Source organism: Lepisosteus oculatus, chromosome 8 (assembly GCF_040954835.1).
Source record: "Lepisosteus oculatus isolate fLepOcu1 chromosome 8, fLepOcu1.hap2, whole genome shotgun sequence".
Classification (NCBI taxonomy): domain Eukaryota; kingdom Metazoa; phylum Chordata; class Actinopteri; order Semionotiformes; family Lepisosteidae; genus Lepisosteus; species Lepisosteus oculatus.
In genome coordinates, this window is record NC_090703.1 from 34744278 (window position 1) to 34764966 (window position 20689).

The 20689-nt window shown below is 38.5% G+C and overlaps 2 protein-coding genes and 1 non-coding gene across 3 annotated transcripts; 1 reads left to right on the top strand and 2 right to left on the bottom strand.

Moving 5' to 3' along the window:
• Positions 1 to 2902: 2902 nt before the first annotated feature.
• Positions 2903 to 7863, top strand: pgrmc1 (progesterone receptor membrane component 1). The gene is made up of 3 exons (XM_006632631.3): positions 2903 to 3246; positions 4488 to 4643; positions 5038 to 7863. The coding sequence occupies exons 1-3, from the start codon at positions 2922 to 2924 to the stop codon at positions 5139 to 5141; spliced, it is 585 nt and encodes a 194-aa protein (XP_006632694.2). The 5' UTR covers positions 2903 to 2921; the 3' UTR covers positions 5142 to 7863.
• Positions 7864 to 10055: 2192 nt separating this feature from the next.
• On the bottom strand, positions 10056 to 19592 carry LOC102682235 (A-kinase anchor protein 17B-like). Its single transcript, XM_015351137.2, has 5 exons — positions 18044 to 19592; positions 16652 to 17401; positions 13505 to 13641; positions 12488 to 12722; positions 10056 to 11977 (listed from the first exon to the last, which is right to left on the bottom strand). The coding sequence occupies exons 2-5, from the start codon at positions 17384 to 17386 to the stop codon at positions 10262 to 10264; spliced, it is 2823 nt and encodes a 940-aa protein (XP_015206623.2). The 5' UTR covers positions 17387 to 17401; positions 18044 to 19592; the 3' UTR covers positions 10056 to 10261.
• trnal-caa (transfer RNA leucine (anticodon CAA)) lies at positions 19345 to 19452 on the bottom strand. The gene is made up of 2 exons: positions 19415 to 19452; positions 19345 to 19390 (listed from the first exon to the last, which is right to left on the bottom strand). It is a non-coding gene; the product is annotated as a tRNA-Leu (tRNA).
• Positions 19593 to 20689: the final 1097 nt, after the last annotated feature.

Sequence of the window (20689 nt, forward strand, 5' to 3'; positions counted from 1 at the left end):
GGTAGCATATAAATAATAAAAAGCAAAGGGCCCAAGACTGAACCCTGAGGCACACTATGATTGACTGGGGCCATGGGGTATTTATGAGATCCAAGGGAGACAGGGAGACAAAATGCTGCCTGACAGTCATATAAGAGCAAAACCAGATAAAAACAGTACCGCTGGTAGAAAAGAATGTCTGCAAGCGACTGAGCAACAATGAACGATTCACTGTATCAAAAAGGATAAAAGGATACTTAAAGCCCCCTAGTTAGAGGCAATAAGTAAATAATTCACAACCCTGACACAATCACACCTAAAACCTTTGGTAGAAATGGTAAATTAGAGATTGTTCTGCAGTTCATCATTATCAGAGTCCATGCCAGGTTTCTTCAGTATAGGGGAGATAGACGTAGTCTTCAAGGTAGCAGGGGCCACACCTAGGGAAAGGGAAATGTTGATGATGTTGACAATTAACATGAATTAGGCAGATGTCTGGGAAGCAAGCTTTCAATAAAGAGGTAGGGTTGGGATCTAGGCAGCAGGAAGTTTTTTTACAGGTGGTAATTTTTGTAAGTTGAAGGAGTTAACTAAGGTACCCTGACCAAGGTCAGGGAAGGCAGAGAGTTGTCAGGGGGTTTATTGAAGTGAATCATTAGCCTTGTCTACTACTTTATTATGTTAAACAAATTTTGATAAGCAAATATTTGAGTGACATTATGCTCTTTTCTGAACTATGGTGAGGAAGAATTTAAATTTCCCATGATAACCAATTCTTTCTTTTCACAAATGTTCCTGGTTTTATAAAACTGTAATATAAATATTATCTATAGTTAATATACTTTTAACACCATGCCTTTTGAATCTTGTTTCATAAGGCTGGCCCATATATTTCATGTTAACCTTTATTTATGTTATTTTTCTTTTTTTATTTTACACCTCCACCTCTTTCATCATTCTTATTTCTCTGGAACATTGTGTATCTGCTAAAATCGGATTTGTCACCATCACTCTCTGTAAGCCATGTTTCTCTGATTCCATTTACTTCATAATCATTTGTTAATACAATAGTTTCTCTTTCTTGCATTTCCTTCATAATGTTTCTGGCACTACGGTTAAGCATTGAATTAATTAGCCTGGAGTCTCTGAAACACCTTGTCTGTAAAATTGTAAATACAGTGTGTGTTGCATGCTTATGTTGTGTGTAGTGTAGGGCGTGTCACTATCATTGGTATTAAATATTTGTTTAACCACGTGTACCTGAATTATTAATCTTTTAAGCTGTGCCAGAGGACAAAGAATTCATGTGCATCTAACCTTACAAACACCTTGGGTATATTCTTGGAGAAATCCTTACAGGTTGGGGGCATTATTTACTTTATAAATGACTAATCTGTCAGTTCCAGATCTTATCCATATCTGCAACCCCTCATTTTTTTTAAATATTACTTTATTAACCCTTTACAATTTCTTGCATTAGGAATTATCTTCTCACTTACCCCACCTTGCTCTCCATGAGACACACAGATAGGGAGAGCGCCTGGGGTCAGAACACAGGGTCTGCCATTGTACAGCACCCCTGGAGCAGTTGGGGTTAAGGCCCAATGGAGTAGGATTCCTCTGCCAGCTGCGGGATTTGAACCGGCAACCTTCTGGCCACAGGCACAGATCCTTAGCCACTGCTCTGCCCCAGCAATTTATAACAATAGTAAATGCACTGTAGTGGTGCATGCAAATATATGAGATCCATAGAGATATGAACTATAGTTAGGAACTAACCATATAGATGGAAACTATAGCACAGGCGATCCACCTGAGGATCATGTTACTTAAACTGGTAGCAAACTCTAACAGCTGGAAAACTCAGCTAAACGCACAATGGAAGCTAGACATAGCACCTCCCGCGGTTGAAAGAAACGAACCAGCACCTGCTCGAACCGATCTAAAATATATATTTTTTAACCCGAGTCCTCCCGACCCTCGGGTAAATCCGCACCTGCCCGCGGGTGTGACTCAACCCGCGCATCACTAATGGTGACAGTCCTGCTCTGTTATGGGCTTGTGATGTAATGTGATAAGCTTGGGCTGCACAGTGATATCTCAAGATAATATTGTTATACGAACACCACACAAACACAACATCTAGGCAAACAGTTCCCAGAATACATTCTTAACTCCTGGTTCTCCGTGTCCTACTTCTGTGTGCATGAATGCACATGTCCATTACTATATACCCATCCATCCATTCATTTTCTAGCTGTTTCTTCCAATTCAGGGTCAATGGGGAGCAAGAGCTAGATAGGGTATACCCTAGACGGAGCACGGCCCAGCTCAGGGCAGACAGAATCAAATACACATTCACACCTAGGGCCAATTATTTCAGGAGGCAATTAATTTACTAGTATGTTTTTGGACTGTGGGAGAAAACTGCAGCACCAGGAGGAAACCCGCATGAAAAAGGGGAGAACATACAGACTCCAGGCAGATAGCAGCCCGGGTCTGGAATTAAATCCAGGGCTCCGGCACTGCAAACCAACAATGCTAACCTCTGCATCACCGTGCCGTCTCCGCCCCAATACTATACATAATAGAATTAAACTATTAAAGTTTAGTGATTTATCAGGAGGTGTGTAAACAACTAAGGCAAACAGTTCTCCGTAGCCATAGACGCAGCGAGTAATAGAAATACAGAATCTTAAACACAAATATGTGTGTGTGATGAGCAATAATGCAAGTTTTGATTGAAGGTTAGTAATAACGGGAAATTAAAAACCTCGTTTCCACGCATTTAAATAAGGTTAAAAAAACTACATCACCCACAATCAGTTACTGTTTAAAGGCCAATCACACTGTTCACTGCTATTAAAGGCCGTTGATTGGGCTAAGAGTCCTCAATAGATTGTGTTGCCTCCTGTGATTGGTCTGTTGGTGATAACTGGTTAATGTTTGTTTCCCTCATGTTTTTTTACAGAAGTAAAATGGTTGAAGAAGAAGCGTTAACTTCTACGAGTATTTTGCAAGAAATTTATACATCTCCGCTCAATCTGAGCCTCTTATGTTTGTGCCTATTTCTTCTGTACAAAATCTTTCGTGGAGACAAACCTCCGGATATGGGCGAAGTCGAGAAGCCATTGCCCAAGCTAAAGAAGAGAGATTTCACTTTGGAAGACCTAAAAGAATACGATGGAGTGACAAACCCACGAATTCTCATGGCTGTAAACGGGAAAGTGTTTGATGTGACCAGAGGAAAGAAATTCTATGGTCCAGGTAAGACTAAGCAAAGAAAGTGGTTTAAGTGCATGACTTTAAATGTCTGTTGGAATATTTGTTTTCGCTGTGCAGTTTACTGTAGCCACAATTGCACGACTCATTGGTTTTGATCTAGATTCATATTCATTAAAAGATTCATAATATCATAATTCGGCCTTTGAGCATCATCTTATTATGACTGTACAATTTTGGATTACTTGGCATTGAATTTGAAGAGGAGCAAATCGTATCAATGGAACCAGAGGATTTAGCTTAATAAAGGCATAAAAACTTCTGCAGAAATTCTTATCTATACCTGTAGGCGAGTGTAAAAGAAGTGATGACTAAGGTTAGTTTAAAGATTAGCAGTTAATTTTGATAGAAAACGGAGATCACGTAGCATTAAAAAGTACGGTTTGCTGCTGTGAAATGATCAAATTTCACAATAGCTACCTTTTACCCAGTTAAAGGGTAACTACCCACACGCCTCTGTGCTATCTGTCCCTGCGTTGCATGCAACAAGGTCTGGAGAAAAAAAACTGTAGGAATTCCTCAGTCTGCTGCTTGCTTGCCAATTATTTTGTTTTCCCTCGGGTGTTAAACTGTACAAAGATAATTCTACACCTGCGCCTTGTATAACTGAAGTGTGACGAATGACGGATTAGATGGTTACGTTGTGCTAGTTAAGGCCCTGACCTACTTTGACAGTTTGCTCATTTTCATGAGGGATGAAGTTCGAGCAGTAATGATTTTAAATGGTAACTATTCCGAATAGTGGCTGTTTGAGGATTTTTAACAATGTAGTTGCCCCTGAAGACATTCTGGTTTTAATGGCGGGTGGTACCACACCTAATGTTCTGTTTGCTTCCCCATAGTTATCTTCATGTCATATCAATTTAAAAATTAAAGCCCATCCTAAATATGCCTGTTTCATGAAAGCCCAAATTTTACTCTTCCATATGTGAAATTCTGGAGGTTTCTCTAATACAACATGCTCATTTTTTTAAAAAGATTATAATAGATTATAATAGATTAAGATTATAGTATTTAAGTATAAACTCATCATACATCTGATTGGCACTAATAAGCAGTTGCTTACTTGCATGTTCTTTTTTTACAGCTTTATGTTTTGATTTATTTGATTCTAGTTGTATTTCCTAGCAGAGAACTGCTAAATGACTAGTATGTGGGAATGGGGTTATCATTCTGACTTTTTACCCAAGTAGTAAAATAAAAACCTATTATTTATTTGCTTACAGATGGTCCCTATGGGGTTTTTGCTGGTAGGGATGCCTCCCGAGGCCTTGCCACATTCTGCTTGGAAAAAGAGGCCTTAAAGGACACCCATGATGACTTGTCTGACCTCAATGCTATGCAGCAGGAAAGCCTGGGGGAATGGGAAACGCAGTTCACTCGTGAGTACAAGATTCAGGGGTTTGGCTTCTTGGCACAGGTTAAGTCTGTTTGATGTGCATAGTATACCCCATTTTGCATAATTATGTACTAGTTAATGGTAACCTCTAATTTAGTTATTATACCCTCAATGAAAGGTTGAGGGTAAAACATTCCATGCTATTCCATCCTTTTGAGTCTGGTGGCGATAAACTCTCTACACTGTGTTAAGTGTAATTTCACCCTGAGTTTAAACTTCCCATCAAGGTCCAAGGCAGTCTGCTCAGGACAGCTTTAGAAGGTTTCATACAGTAGCTAAGGCCTACAAAGGGGGGTTAGTTTTGTTTTTATCTGCCACTGTTTCACAAGTCCCAGTGCATGAGAGTCATGGTTTTCTTATTGTTTGAATTTTTACAGAGAAGTATGATTATGTAGGAAGACTCCTGAAGCCTGGAGAGGAGCCAATGGAGTACACCGATGACGATGAAGGCAAGGAGGCCAGGGAGAAAAAGAAGGACTAGACCTGGCTTCCTGTAACCAACACGAACAGCAAGAAATGTCAAAGCCTTAATTCTTGGTTAAGTGAGATGCAAGTATAGCACATTGCATTCTAATTGATTCATACTTTATCAAGTATTATATTTTCTTCTTTAATTTCTCCTGAGAAGCTGTCATGTTTGTCATACTTGCAAATCAGCTTCTGCGTAGCATGTAGTGACATAATGTTGTATAAGATTTCCATTCAAAGACGGTTATAATTTTAATTACATTATGTAATGTAATCTTACATGCTGTATGTTAGTGAGAATAAAGGCCAAGTACACTGCAGATAGCTCCACAATCATATTTACATGCTGTAATCAATATACACACTTATCTTGTGAGTTTTCTCCATGTTTAAGACAGCAACTGAATTTGGACCCCCCATTGTATACTAGCAGATAGGTTTGTGGGGTAACATCATTAATACTTTGTAACTTTTTATTCTTTTTTTAAGAGTAAAGTACATTGCATATTTGGTGTCGATCAAGAGCACATCCAAAGCCAGTAGGAATAATATTTTGCTTGTAGTGCACTGTCATGTTCTGTACCACCATTACAGTAGAGAGAGCCACGGGGGTGGGAGTCCAACAAGAAAGCAGGTGAGAAAGACTTGAGTAGTGTCCATGTGACTGGTTAGGATGAAAGCCGACGTCGTTACTTGTGCCACAGTCCACAGAGAACCTTCCGCAGTTGTTTCATTGCAGCTCTAATACACATAGATTACTCTGACTGAGGAACTGAATTTCTAACCAGACTCAATAGCTGCTGGGAACAGTATGTGAACTATTATTTCATCATTGCCCTTTATAACTGAACCGTTCATGTATATGAACTTTATCAAGAGCAGAAGTTGAACTTGCAGAAGCTTTTAGACTGGACTGTGAGGTCTATTGATGATTACACAGGGTTTTGAAAGTTCAATCGCCAGTTCGTCATGTTGAACATATTTAGCTTACCACAATAAATATGGATTATGTCTGCAAAGTTATAATTCCATTTGTATAATGTCATTACATTCCAGTTGGTAAGTTCACACTACATTTTTGTTTTGTGACATCTCTGACTTAAGATCAAATCAGCAGATGAAAAGTCTTTTTCATTTCTGTCAGTGCTGCCTCTGGTAAATTGTATCTACAGAAAGTGATAAAAACACAGGGCATTTGGAGTTCTTCAGGGTGAGAACCCTGAACAAATGGGATGGTTCAGTCATGTGCTTAAGCCTTGGATGTAGGGCTGGGTAATATGATCTGCAGGTTACTTTAAATTATTCTGGAGTGTATTCTCATACTTCTGTGCATTAAACCAATTGAAAGACTGATGCTCTCCTTATTCTTCCGTGGAGTGATTTGCTAATTGCTCTTCTGTACTGGTTGCAGCTGCAATTTTTCAGATAAGAGAGAAGATCTTTATAGTATTATTCAGCGCTTCTGTTAAAACTCCTGGAGAGGGTACATTTAAATCTTTACAGTTGCTGTGTTCCTTTTTCATTAACATATTTAGAAATTCTGTAGAAGTATTATTTTTACTCACTAAAATTCAAACTCTGGGTTTTGTGACTGGTCTGCAATTACAATGTGCAATTTCAAAGATGAAACTATTGTAAGACATTGTTTTAGAATATGAAGTAATAAATATACTTTTAATGAGGACAAGACAAAGCAATACCAATAGCCACTATTGATTTAGTGATATAAAGGGGAATGCATAGCAGAAAGTCCAAGATCTAGGTTATTTTAGGAACAAAGTACAAAGTAGAGGAGATGGTAAACTTTATAGGTGTTCTTCAATCACATTCACTGTTTCCATTGTTCTTGGGTCTGACCAAAATACAGAATGGAGAAATTAAGACGGGGGATATACAATAGTTAAAATAACAGAAAGGCTATATTACTTATTGTCATTCACTTTTTAAAATTAGGCAAAACTAGTTTTAATATGCAATGGATAAATGGTCATACTTGCTTTTATTCTTGGTGTTAGGTGCTTAAAGGTTTGGTAGAGGTTTAAGTTCTTATTCTTTTGTCACCGCTCCTACCTAAGTCATTCTTTGTTGATGTGAAGAATTTTGCATTCATTTGGCTCATACATAGATTAGGTTCAAGACGTACAGCTCTTGGTTTTAACAAAATATTGTGCTCCAAATGGTAATCTCCCACTAATGCTCTTTCCCCAATCTAGCACCAACACAGCATTAGGAATATTACAGGCAAATTAATTATCCTTCTTTCTATGAGAATTTCTAGGCTTTCCACAAGCATGATCACATTAAATTTAACTCTGCTGTACTCCAGAGGTGCCTCACAAACTGCATTTAAAGAAAAGGTGACAACCATTTTCATTGTGCATTCATGTATAGTAAAATGGGTTTGTTAAACACATTGGCTGTACAGAATGGTGCCCCGAGGTTCCAAAATGTGAAGATGGAATTAAACTGAATTTTATTCAATGAATATTTTTGCATTTTTAAAAAATTACAAGTCTACAACATGTTTAAAGGGCAAAGTTAGAACACATATTCCTAAAACCTTGATCAACATTTCTGGTTTGCAGTTGATATTGGGTATTTTTAGTTATAGAGTTAGTATATTCAAAACTTTCATTAACTTAAATTCATGCATTAAGAATTGCATTTTGTTTTTGATTCTGTTTGTATCTTAACTTGGAAATAAATGTACCTTAATAAATCTCTTTTCAGTTTTATCTATGCTGTTTTGTTTTCTGTCTGCAATTTCCCAGACTGGTGGCGCAATGGTCAGAGTTGCTGACTCATAGCACTGGAGCCACAGGTTCAATCCAGACCTGGGGCAGTGGCTACAGTACATTTGCATGGATTTTCACCAGGTGCTCTGGTTTCCTTTCAGTCAAAAGACATGCTGGTGGGTTAAATGGCTTCTTGTAAAATTACCCCTGGTATGAATGTGTATGTTTGTGTCTATGCGTGCCCTGTGATGGTCTGGTGTCCCATTCAGCGTGTATCCTGCCTTGTGCCCACTGCTTTCAGGATAGGCTTTAGCTCCCCTGTGACCCTGTATTGGATAAAATGGTTAGGAGATGAATGAAGTATTTAATGTTACCAGCATTTCCATGGAACAGTAAGATCTTATTGGTACCCCCCATCAACTTCGTAAAGCCAGTCCTGTAACCCTATCTGTAGATGGCTCTGTACTTGAGCTTCAATCAAAATTGAAAAACCTTGGGGTTATATTCGATTCTGGTTTAACATTTGACCCACATGTACAGCATACTGTCAAAACATCTTTTTTTCACCTTAGAAATATCGCAAGACTACGCCCTATGCTATCATTAACTGTGGCTGAAAAGCTGATCAACATATTTGTGTTCTCTCAAATTGACTACTGCAATGCTCTACTCCCTGGGGTATCTAAATCTACTCTGAACAAACTGCAGTAAGTCCAAAATTCAGCAGCCAGAATCCTGACCAGGTCTAGTGCAAGTGTTCACATTACTCCTATCCTGGAGTCCTTGCACTGGCTTCCGGTCAAATTCCACGTAGACTTAAAAATCCTCATGCTCACCTATAAGGCTTTACATGGCTTGGCACCTCAATAGCTGTCTGAACTTTTATCGCCCTACTCCCCACCTTGCAACCTCCGATCTACAATTTCTGTCCTCCTTACTGTCCCCCAAGCCCGTCTACATTGTATGGGCGACAGGGCCTTCTCCTGCTATGCCCCCAAGCTCTGGAACTCTTTGCCCAAGGATATCCGAGAGTCACCTTCTCTAAACTCCTTCAAATCCAGACTCAAAACCTTCTTCTTCAGAAAAGCCTTTACTTAACTGGTTCCATTCTTCACCCCTCTGCTCTTCTTAGTACCACTTCCACGGTCTCCTTTATTGTTATTGTTGTAATTGTAATTGTGTCTTATCTTGTGAAATCTTAGTTATTGTTGCAGTCTTCTTTTTTATTGTTATTGTCATCCTGTAAAGCGCTGTGAGAAGCCACCTGTAAAGGCGCTATATAAAATAGTTTATTATTATTATATCTTCATGTTTTGCATTCAGAACCGCTGTTTTTATTCTTAAATGTAAACAGAAAAGTCAATACTAAATAACACAGTAGTTTTTATGATATATACGATGGTCATATAGGTCGAGTATATCATTCATTTATAAAGACCTGAAACATACATTTTGGTAAATATTGTATGGTAATTGGTTGAGAATGGGGAGCTTTAATTCTTAAGAGATCCAGCCTCCTGGGTATTTTTGCAAATTGGCTTCTGAACTACTTAAATGATCAAGTCACCTGCTTAAGTAGTCAAATTGAAATTAGCTTCAACTATACAAACACAATATAATGAATTTATGAGGAAAATCAAAAAGATGAAAGGTTTCGTGAGATTAACCTAAATATTATGTTAAACATAATGTGCAACAACAGAAATGTGGATTTAGACATGAGAGATGTCCAAAGCAAATATGTCAATTTATCAAATATTGTTCAAATCAGCCAAGTTCTTAATAATTGAACAACTTGGGTATCTTGGACTGCAGTGAACTGCTTTTATTTTCAAACTCTTAGCATTAAAGAAAGAGCAATATCTATAATATATAGTGTAAGAGCTAGACATTAGCAGAATGAAATGTGGTAGGCATAATTTTTTTATCGCTGGTATTGCCGACAGTAGTCTGATCCACAGCCTTGGTGACCAGTATTATTTTGAAAGCATTTGTGTATTTCAGAAAGACAGTCTTAATTGCACTTTACCCCTGCATCCATGCATGTTATTACAATTTACCAGTCAGTGGTGTGAAACACTGTATCCATTTAATTTGTTAGCACATTTAGATTTTACTAGATACATTCTTATTTAACCCAAAAGGTACCTGAATTTATAAACCAGCCTGTATTTAAAAGAAGTATGCATTTGGCAAGAATTCAATAAAATAATACCAATGATTTCCCTGTAAAATATATATTTAATTATAGAAATTGAAAACAAAATGAGCAATAGGTACCAAGAGCTTGAAAAACACCAGAAAGAATTAACTTAGTTTTCAAGTCAGACAAAAACATTGAAAATATATTTATGAACTTTTTGCATCAAAGTGGCAGTTATCCAAACTCATTAGGACATCAAGATTCAAAACTGTTTCTATTTTCTTTTTTCTTCTTCTTTGGAACAATATCTAAATTCTGATTAATGTCAGCATATCTGCCACCAGCATACCAGCTAGATGGCTTTGCTCCAGGATTGTCAGTCTCATTTGCAAATCCCCTGCTGCTATCAAATGTTTTATGAGGTTTAACATAGTAATAATTCCAGCCTCCAAACTCATTACCATAATTGTATCTGTTACCAAAGCCATTCCAAGGTTTAGGGTAAGAAATGGTCTTTGCTTTCATGTGTTGTTTGTCCCACAAAGAATATCTATGCTCACTAGTTCCTTGCTTTTGTTTATGATGTAGCTGGTCCCACTCGGAAAGTCTGCCTTTCTTCCGTTTTTCTAATTCCTCCACACGTTTCTCACCTTTGGAATTTTTGTGCTTGTTCTTCTTCTTCTTTTTCCGTTTCTTGTTCGCTTGAGATGTTTCTGCATCACTGCCACTGACACACCCTTTGGATTTTTTTCTCTTTTTTTTGGTCTTCTTTCGTCCTGCTTTGGCTACACCAGGAGCATCACCTTCCTTAGACAAAGGGCACACCTCTCTTTCATCTTCACATATTTTTTCCTTCGCCTGTCCGTCTTCAGGGATACTTACTTTGCTAACTTCCTCTTCATATCCTTTAGATAAACTGTCAGTTTTTTCTATATTGATCTGAGTCTTCCTCTGGCCTTCAAGATGGGCCTTCTCAGGGACTACCTCTAAAAGTTTTGATTCTCCAAAGATTTGGACTTGTGCATCAGTGGAGAAAGTTCTCTGATGGAAGGAAGTAAGTGACGTAGGCTTCCTTTTCTTTGCAAATTCTCTGTGGCTAACTGAATCATAATCTTTCACAGTGAAATTCTGCAGTGGAGACAGGTCTTCCAGGGTATGTACATATTCAGGATCTTCTGTGGCACAATGCATGCTGGACTCATTCCAGCACACCTCAAACTCTCTGCCATAGCCCTGCGATGGGCTCCTCTGGATCCCAGTCATTCTCCGGCTTGGTTCTCTCTCCTTAATGGTGATTTTCCACTTGTATCTGTCCTCATCACTGCGATTGATTTTTCTTGCATTCTGACTGATGCTGACCTCAGTACAGAATCCACCATCCATGTTCATCAAGCTAATCTGGTAGCCTTTCCCATTGTCAGAAACCACTCTCTGCCAACTGGATGCTGGTGAGGACTGAGGGCTCTGGCACAACCTGGCATAAGTTGGGTGAGAATAATGGTTCAGTAAAAAATTCATGAACTCCTCTGACTCGTAAATCTTTTCTTTTTTCTTGTGTCTTGTAGAAAAATACTCTTTGCTTGAAGCAATTCTTCTAAATGGAGATGAAGAGTTTTGTGTTCTCTGACTGGAAGTTGTTTGCGAGTGTTGGCTTAAGTCCCTGTTTGAGTGGCTCTGACATATTGTTACCTGCAGTGGTCCATAGTTAAAGCATTGACTTGGGTGCTCATGGGATAAAATGGCATGACTTGAAGATAAGTCATCCGTAATAGAATCTGGAATTGTTGTATCTGGAGGACACACCACAGGCTCTGTCAGACTTGTAATAGGTTTGTTCATAATAGAATTTATACCCCATACCCTTTTTGAGGCAACAATTTCTTCAGTGATTTCATCTGGAGAATCCGGATCATCACAAGAAGATTTCTCAGTCTTCAGACTTTTTTTCTCTGTCTTTTGTTTTGTAAGGTCCTATTTATAAACAATAAAGAAGATAAGGTTAAAAGTAATGCAATATGTCTTTTTTTTAATTTATGCAGTGCCATTCCACTACTACCAACATAAGTCACCCTTATTACCTGTGGGACTTAGGTAACCTAGGTGATTTGATTACAGATACTACCAGAGTCTGAGGTTCAGTCCCTGGTTGGTCCCAATGAAAAAGGTAATTGGGCAACATACCTCATTTTCTTCACATTCAAACACTGAGTCAGAATCCTTTCTGCTCTACAACCTAAACTGTTTATAGGGCTGCTCATGAGTACACTCTTATTTGATCTGAAACCACACAATATTATATTCACATAGTAACATTTTCCTTATACAAACTGTTCTGTTTCACTTCCTTCCTTTGAAATCATTACGAGATCTAAGTCTAATAAAACCATTAACCTAACTGAAGCCCAGTGGCACACACAATATCCCATAAGATCATCTTTTTTAAGTCTGTGGAGATACTCTTCAATCAAACACACTGTGTACCTGAACTTTCTGAAGCAAACTGGTGAGGAGTCGAATGGATTGCAGCCTCCGCTGAGCCAGAACCAACTTCCTCTCCTCCCAAACCTCTTCTTCCATCCAATCATCATCTTCCTCCATATCCTGGACTACATCTCTTGTGGCGAACAGTCTCTTTTCTGAAGCCTCCCTCTGCCTCTCGGCTCGTCTCCTCAGCTTCTCTTGGCGCTTCTTCTCCCGTTGACTCTCCTTCCTTATTCTTTTTACAAAAAAACATCTTTATAAATGTAGTGTTAACATATTCACCCAAAAAGCAAGTGATGTTTGTGTGCATGGGTAAGAGGAGGTTTGTGTAGGAGGATGGAGGTTTAAACACATATGTGTCCAAATCTACCCAACATCCCCACTTTACATTTGCTCTTCAAAGCAATCAGCCACTTTGCTCTTCAGTAGATAATAGTAGATAGTAGAGAAGTTTATTGCCATATGTACGTTGGAATTCTTATTTGTGCAGCAAATGACACAGCACAACAGACAACACTACACAATTTGGACATTACAAACATAATAAATAAAAATAAATGTTGTGAAGAACGATAAATATATAGTAGTTAAAACAAAACTGGTAGACCACAGAAAAATGCATATTAAAGATGTGCAGTTAGTCTGAGGCATTGAGGTTAGCTGTTGAGAATGTGAACTGCAGTTGGATAGAAGCTGTTCTTAAGTCTAGTGGTCCATGATTTAATAGAGCGGTACCGCTTGCTAAAAAACAGGGGGAGAACAGTTTGTGACCGGGATAGCTGGGATCCTGAATGATGGATTGGGCGTTATTGCGACAGCGGATGGTGTGAATCTCACTGATTCATGGTAAACCCCATCCTAAAATCCTCTGTGCCGCAGCCACAACCCTTTGTAGTGCATCTTTGTCTTGGGGATATCTATATGTGTTTTTGTGCTCTCTTCTTACGAGTCTTTCCCTGTTGTACCATTTGTGAGTGGCTGTCCACACATCCCCCTCCCTAGATGACCGTACTATACCTGTCAGCCTCCTCTTCCTCCCTCTCACGCCGCTTCTCTCGCTGTCTCTGCTCTTCCAGCTCCTCCAGCTGCCTCCTCTCATGCTGCCGCCTGGCCACTGCTGCCTCACTCAGGTGATTTGTCATATCAAAGGTCACCTGCACGCACACACAAGTCACTGCACTATTCTCCAAAAGGGCCCCAAATCTTTATATACTGTTTTTAGTTCTCTTGTGATTAATTTTCATAATACATTGCTTTACAAAATATAAAGTAACTTCTACAGACTCAGTTATGTTGTATGTTAACCATGTTACATTACACTTTATCTGGGAATTCACTTTTCTAAGATATAACTTGACTCTTCAAATTAAAGGGGAACTGCAGTCATAAGTTCTCAGACCGGTTATTAAATCTCACTAACAAAATAAATTCACTGATGATAGAAAAAAATTACAATTTTGAATAAAGATCAAAATTGTGAACTTTGTGAAAGTACTGTATAAAGCTATTGTTGTTGCAAACTCCTGGCCTTGCCACGTTGTGACCCCTTCCTGCTCACTAGTCACCGTAATGACTAATGTAATGTACAGTACGAGTGAATAAATACAGGTTGTACAGCAGACATTTTACCTCTGCATGCACAGTTAACTAAGTAGTATTTGTCAGCAAGACCCTTCTCAAAGTTTACAGCAATATTTCTATTGAATTAAAATACAGTGGTGTGAAAAAGTGTTTGCCCCCTTCCTGATTTCTTATTTTTTTGCATGTTTGTCACACTGAAATGTGTCAGATCATCAAACAAATTGAAATATTAGACAAAGATAACACAAGTTAACAAAAAATGCAGTTTTTAAATGAAGGTTTTTATTATTAAGGGGAAAAAAATCAAAACCTACATGGCCCTGTGTGAAAAAGTGATTGCCCCCCCTGTTAAAACATAAATCAACTGTGGTTTATCACATCTTTGGAAAGCTGAGTTCAATTTCTCTAGCCACACCCAGCCCTGATTACTGCCACACCTGTTCTCAATCAAGAAATCACTTAAATAGGACCTGCCTGACAAATTGAAGTAGACCAAAAGATCCTCAAAAGCTAGACGTCATACTGCGATTTGAAGAAATTCAGGAACAAATGAGAAACAGAGTAATTGAGATTTATCAGTCTGGAAAAGGTTGTAAAGCCATTTCTAAAGCTTTGGGACTCCAGCGAACCACAGTGAGAGCCATTATCCACAAATGGTGAAAACATGGAACAGTGGGGAACCTTTCCAGGAGTGGCCAGCCGACCAAAATTACCCCAAGAGTGCAGCGACAACTCATCCAAGAGGTCACAAAAAAAACCACAACAACATCCAAAAAACTGCAGGCTTCACTTGCCTCAGTTAAGGTCTGTGTTCATGACTCCACCATAAGAAAGAGACTGGGAAAAAATGGCCTGCATGGCAGAGTTCCAAGACGGAACAAAAACCACTGCTGAGCAAAAAGAACATAAAGGCTCATCTCAGTTTTGCCAGAACACAGCTTGATGATCCCCAAGACTTTTGGGAAAATACTCTGTGAACTGACAAGACAAAAGTTGAACTTTTTGGAAGGTGTGTGTCCCATTACATCTGGTGTAAAAGTAACACAGCATTTCAGAAAAGGAACATCATACAAACAGTAAAATATGGTGGTGGTAGTGTGATGGTCTGGGGCTGTTTTGCTGCTTCAGGACCTGGAAGACTTGCTGTGGTAAATGGAACCATGAATTCTGCTGTCTACCAAAAAATCCTGAAGGAGAATATCCAGCCATCTGTTCGTGACCTCAAGCTGAAGCGCACTTGGGTTCTGCAGCAGGACAATGATCCAAAACACACCAGCAAGTCCACCTCTGAATGGCTTAAGAAAAACAAAATGAAGACTTTGGAGTGGCCTAGTCAAAGTCCTGACCTGAATCCGATTGAGATGTTGTGGCATGACCTTAAAAAAGCGGTTAAGGCTCGAAAACCCTCCAATGTGGCTGAATTACAACAATTCTGCAAAGATAAGTGGGCCAAAATTCCTCCACAGCGCTGTAAAAGACTCATTGCCAGTTATCGCAAATGCTTGATTGCAGTTGTTGCTGCTAAGGGTGGCCCAACCAGTTATTAGGTTTAGGGGGCAATCACTTTTTCACACAGGGCCATGTAGGTTTGGATTTTTTTCCACCTTAATAATAAAAACCTTAATTTAAAAACTGCATTTTGTGTTTACTTGTGTTATCTTTGTCTAATATTTCAATTTGTTTGATGATCTGAAACATTTCAGTGTGACAAACATGCAAAAAAATAAGAAATCAGGAAGGGGGCAAACACTTTTTCACACCACTGTAGATGTATTCACAAACCTGCTTGTTTACAATGTCAGCACACGTTATTGGATGTTTTGTTGCCTTATCCTGAATTGCAGAATATGGCACTGCACATACCTGGAAATCTTGTCTATTTTGTGATACAAATTGGAGGTTTTACGTGTTACTGTGTACATTTTACTTTCATTATGGTTATCAATGGTGATTCTTTTTAACCCTGAAATATAAAAATAGCATTTTAGTTCCCCTTTAAAAACAAACTAGAAATACAAAACAGAAAATGCTAACTAGAAGAGGCAACTTATAAAAAAAGAGAGGTATTTAAGTTTACATGTCTTTTACATTTTCTACACAATGTACTGCTTTGGTCACCACTTTACAGAAAAGATATTGCTGCTCTGAATCCACCTAGAATAGAATCCCCATTAAAAAGTGTCAATATTGTGCTTTCGACATTAAAACTCCTTAACTTCCTTTAAAAAAATCCCACTTTTGTTGCATCTTTAAATAGCTTGCCTCTGTACTAGCAGTCAAAGTCAATTGACAATTGATAACAGTGTCGAGACATATTTTCATTTACCGTTTCAATATTAGTTCCATTAACAGTTGCAGGATTATACTACAGAATTAGAACATTTCTTTCTAAAATAAAAAAATCACTTATTTCTTTTGTTTGTGTTTAAAAACAGTCAAGTATCCTAAAACTCATTCTAAAATGATAGGATTTTCACATTCTAAAACATTATCCAATGCATCTTAGAAAAACAATTAACCTACATTCCAAGTATAGGATTGTAACACAGGTTGCAGCTGAGATACAAAACCTTTCAGCCTTACCTTAATGGTACATGCTAGAGCCTTTCCATCCCCTTCTTTCAGCATCAGCTTCATGCCTCTAAAGGACTCCATTGCCTTTAGAAAGTCCTCGTACTCCTGGAACTGGAGGTAGGCGTCGAAGGTCTGCAGTCCGGTGAAGCTGAAGGCAGTGGAGACCCTACCTCCGGTCTCCTCCCGGTAAAAATCCAGAGCAGGGATATCCATGTTTCGGATTGGACCGAAGCACCCAAATACTTCCCTCACAATCTTTTCCATGGGCTTCTGGCTGCGGGAATCTGGGGAGCTGAACCACTTGCAAGGGAGACCCTCTAAGTGAACCGTGTCTGGTCTACCCTCTCTGTCCTGGAAATAGGACTCCCAGTCCTGACGGGTGGGAAAATCTGGACAGGACTCCACAGCAAGGATCTTCAGGGCTCTGCTACAGCCTTGCACTTCCAGGGTCTGGCCATTCAGTTTCAGACACAGTACTTGCACCAGAGCCCTGGTCTCCAGCTCAGCTTCAAAGCGCACAAACTCCTGAGTACTCTTGGACACGCGGATGGAGATGAACTGGTGTGGGTGAGCCATCTGCTTCAGCCTGGCCATCACCTCCCAGTTTGACACGGCCTTGATAGGCTCCCTCTGGTCAGGCCAGAACACAGTGATGGCCAGCTTGGCTATGGGTTTCAGGTACAGGCCGCGGTGAGAGCAAAGCTCTACCGCCTCTGACGAGTCATGGACGATAGTTGTTGCCATGTTTATATTACTGACCTATTTAAAAAAATATGTGGAGGGTCAAGAAGTTTTAAAGTAAATTAAAGAATTTTTAAGTCAGCAACGAGTAGCTTATTCCCCTAAACAAACATGTTATTGCAAAACAGGCTCAGAAAAACAATACGTCGCGAAACAACGTTTCGCTATCTAATCCTGTAATAAATCATCTGGCCCCTACCAACAGTTTCGCGATATTATAGCGATATACTGTAGTATCAGGAAAGTAAGTATTCACGGAGGAAGCGCACTGATTAATTAGGCAAAAAAACAGGTATGTTCTCTAAGCTTTCTAGTTTTAAAGAACTTTGGGTCAGTAACACGTAGCTTTTTTAAGGTCTGCTCGACAGTTGTGAAACGTAAAGTTCCCCCACAATGGAAACTGATTTCGCCAAAGTGAAACTAAACCGCCCACAGCTGTCATTAAAACTCAAATAAAACACATCCGTTTTTAATAACAGATGGTTGAAGTGATGCATATTATGATATTATCTTAATATGTAGTAAACCGTAACCGCGGACAAATACAAAACCAAATGCAAGCGCGGCCGAAAATCCTTTTAATATTTTGCATTTTTTTTTGCAAAATGTGCATCTTTGCCAACTTTTCGAGCAATACAAGGATGTAAAAAGCCTACATACCTCTTAAGTACGTTTGTAGATGTACGTTCTTCTTAAATAAATTCCCACCCCTCGCTCGTTTTCCAACAGGATATATCATTTCTGTGCATCGTAGCTGTTTGCACACTACCGGGTTTAGGGTTACTTCTGCACATGCGCGAAACTGGTTGGTGTCGGGATACTGAGACAGTAGTACAGGTGCAAATATTTTCAAATAACAGGAATGCATTTCTTTAGAAAAACATGTATTTAAAATATCTGTGTACATTTGATTTCAGTTCCCCTTGCTCTGTCGGTAACATTGTGTGAATTACACTGGTGTAGGACAGCATTTGTTTAATTATGGATGTAAAATAGATTACTTAACATTCCAAGAGTTTTATAAAACATTTTGTTTCGTACAGTATAATGAAAACACGGGATACACATGTAATGCCTTCTTTGAACAAATAAACTTTTCGCTTAAATATAGATGATACAAAAAATTATATTAGCTGCCATAATTAACAAATGATGCGAGCTAAACACACACCCTTATTAATCAACCTATGAATTGCTGTTTATTGTTTCAAATACGTAGGGTAATAGATGAGTATTTACAGTAAACATTGCAGAGAATACCAACTGCATTTTTAAGAAGGGTAGTCGGCGTATATTTTTTTGTCAGAAAGCTGAAAAGGGTTTAGAGTCGAAACGTTTTAGAAAGGTTCTATAGAATGTTGGTAGAAAGCAAACCTCCTTACTTTTGGTATCACGGTATGGTATGGTAGCCTGAGCATTAAGAGTAAGGGGAAATTGTCTGGAATTGTTAATACTGTTAGTGAAATAATTGGTCAATCACAGAAACAGTTTAAAGTTCTGTATTATTGCAGCTCAAAGGAAATTTCAGTTTATCGTTGATGTCGCCCCCACCCTCTTCGTTCCTATTTTCAACTGCTACCTTTTTTACAATGCCTATGGCCAACAACAATGTGTACAAGAAATCTTTTCCCCCCGTATGCAATCGATGTATTAAACACAGCTAAGAGTTTCTTGTATGAAGATATCGGATTAATGTAGTAATCGTGTAATATGGGCATAGCGGCATGTATGTGTATATTGTTGCATGGCATGACTGTTGCAAGCTATTGTTCTTAACGCGTATTTATTTTTGTGTCGATGTTTTTCATGGTAATGCCAAAGACACATTTCCACTCTTTCGGATGGACTCTAAAATTGTATGAAGAAAAGGCATTCATTATGCACTTTAATCTAAGTGTTGTCTTTTTGCATTTTCCGCTCATGAAAAGAAACGTAATTTTTACTTAAGAGTAAAAAGTAAATGTCAGAAGTGGGATTCGAACCCACGCCTCCATTCGGAGACCAGAATCCCCAATCGGGAAGGAACTAATCCTTGAGTCTGGCGCCTTAGACCACTCGGCCATCCTGACACTGTTCGTCTTCTCTACAATTTATAAGATATATCTACATTGTTCGTGTTTATTTTTGGTATTTATGCCTAAGATTTCACATTGGATTCATCAACTTGTTTTATTATTTTCTCTATGTTGTTAGATTTATCATTAAATCTTTATTTAATGAAAAATAAAGACATTTTTACAGAATCGTTCATTTTATAACTTAATTGCAATTATTTTTCTTAAACACGCGTAAATTTTAAATGTCTTTTATATGTAAAATTACTTTTTATTTATGTACCTTGCTTTGCGTCCTTCTGCAGTAGTGTGAAGCTAGCGACATTAAGCGGCGCTAAATTGGCTGCACCTTTCAAAATAAAAGTCTCCTAAAACCTGCCTCAGGAAAAAATCCTGGAGAAGGTAAAGTCACATTTACAGTATAGCTCAACAATTTTTACATCCTCAAAACTGGGTGGAATGTGATAAAGAGACCCACAGATTGTAGGAAATTGCCATTCTTCATTCATTTTTTGCTTTCTTGCAATCTTTTTGGTGTTTTTATATCACTTCCTCTTTGTAAATCGACACGGTGATGTGTACTGCTAGACAAGAAAAAGTCTAATTCCTGATAAAACAAAAATTTGTGCCCAGTCTTTCTGGGGAAATGCCTGCATTCGTGGTCATGTTGTATACGGAAATTGATTTAGTTTTTTTTTATTATGAAGCGCTATATACTGAACCATTAAATACCTGTGTATACATTTAATTGATTTGTCTAAATGGTGGCCGATACTTGAAACCAAATCCATGATCCCAATATTAACTACATTTTTGGATACTTTGTACATTTCTCCGTGTTTGCTTTTTTCATTTCTAGAACTACACACATCCAGTGTGAAGAATTTACATACACAGGAATCAGTATTTTCTCAAACTTCCACCAGTTTTTTGGGGGTTTAGGAAGATGTAGTAACAAATCACATTCTGGAAAGATATAATTTCTTAAACACTGACTAGCAAAAACAGAGTGCAGTACTAAAATCCTTTGGTTCTCCATTTTCTTCTACATCAATGCCAGGTAGGCATCAATGATTCTGTCACTGAGCCAAATGTCTGGACCCTTAAGCATATATATCACCCAAACTTATCCCAGCTATAGGCTGTGCAATTGTAACTGCTCCTTCTAAATCCCTATATTTTTCCACATCACTACAGTCTCGACTACGTGAGTGTTTTTGCACAGAAGTGTTACAATCATGCAGATTTTCAA

Coding starts and splice junctions, on each gene's coding strand:
- pgrmc1 (XM_006632631.3), top strand. CDS start 2,922: ATGTTTGTTTCCCTCATGTTTTTTTACAGAAGTAAAATGGTTGAAGAA. Junction 3,247..4,487: donor AAAGAAATTCTATGGTCCAG/GTAAGACTAAGC, acceptor ATTTGCTTACAG/ATGGTCCCTATGGGGTTTTT. Junction 4,644..5,037: donor ATGGGAAACGCAGTTCACTC/GTGAGTACAAGA, acceptor GAATTTTTACAG/AGAAGTATGATTATGTAGGA.
- LOC102682235 (XM_015351137.2), bottom strand. CDS start 17,386: ATGGCAACAACTATCGTCCATGACTCGTCAGAGGCGGTAGAGCTTTGC. Junction 13,642..16,651: donor CTCTAGCATGTACCATTAAG/GTAAGGCTGAAA, acceptor GTGTGCGTGCAG/GTGACCTTTGATATGACAAA. Junction 11,978..12,487: donor GTTTGCTTCAGAAAGTTCAG/GTACACAGTGTG, acceptor GTTTATAAATAG/GACCTTACAAAACAAAAGAC.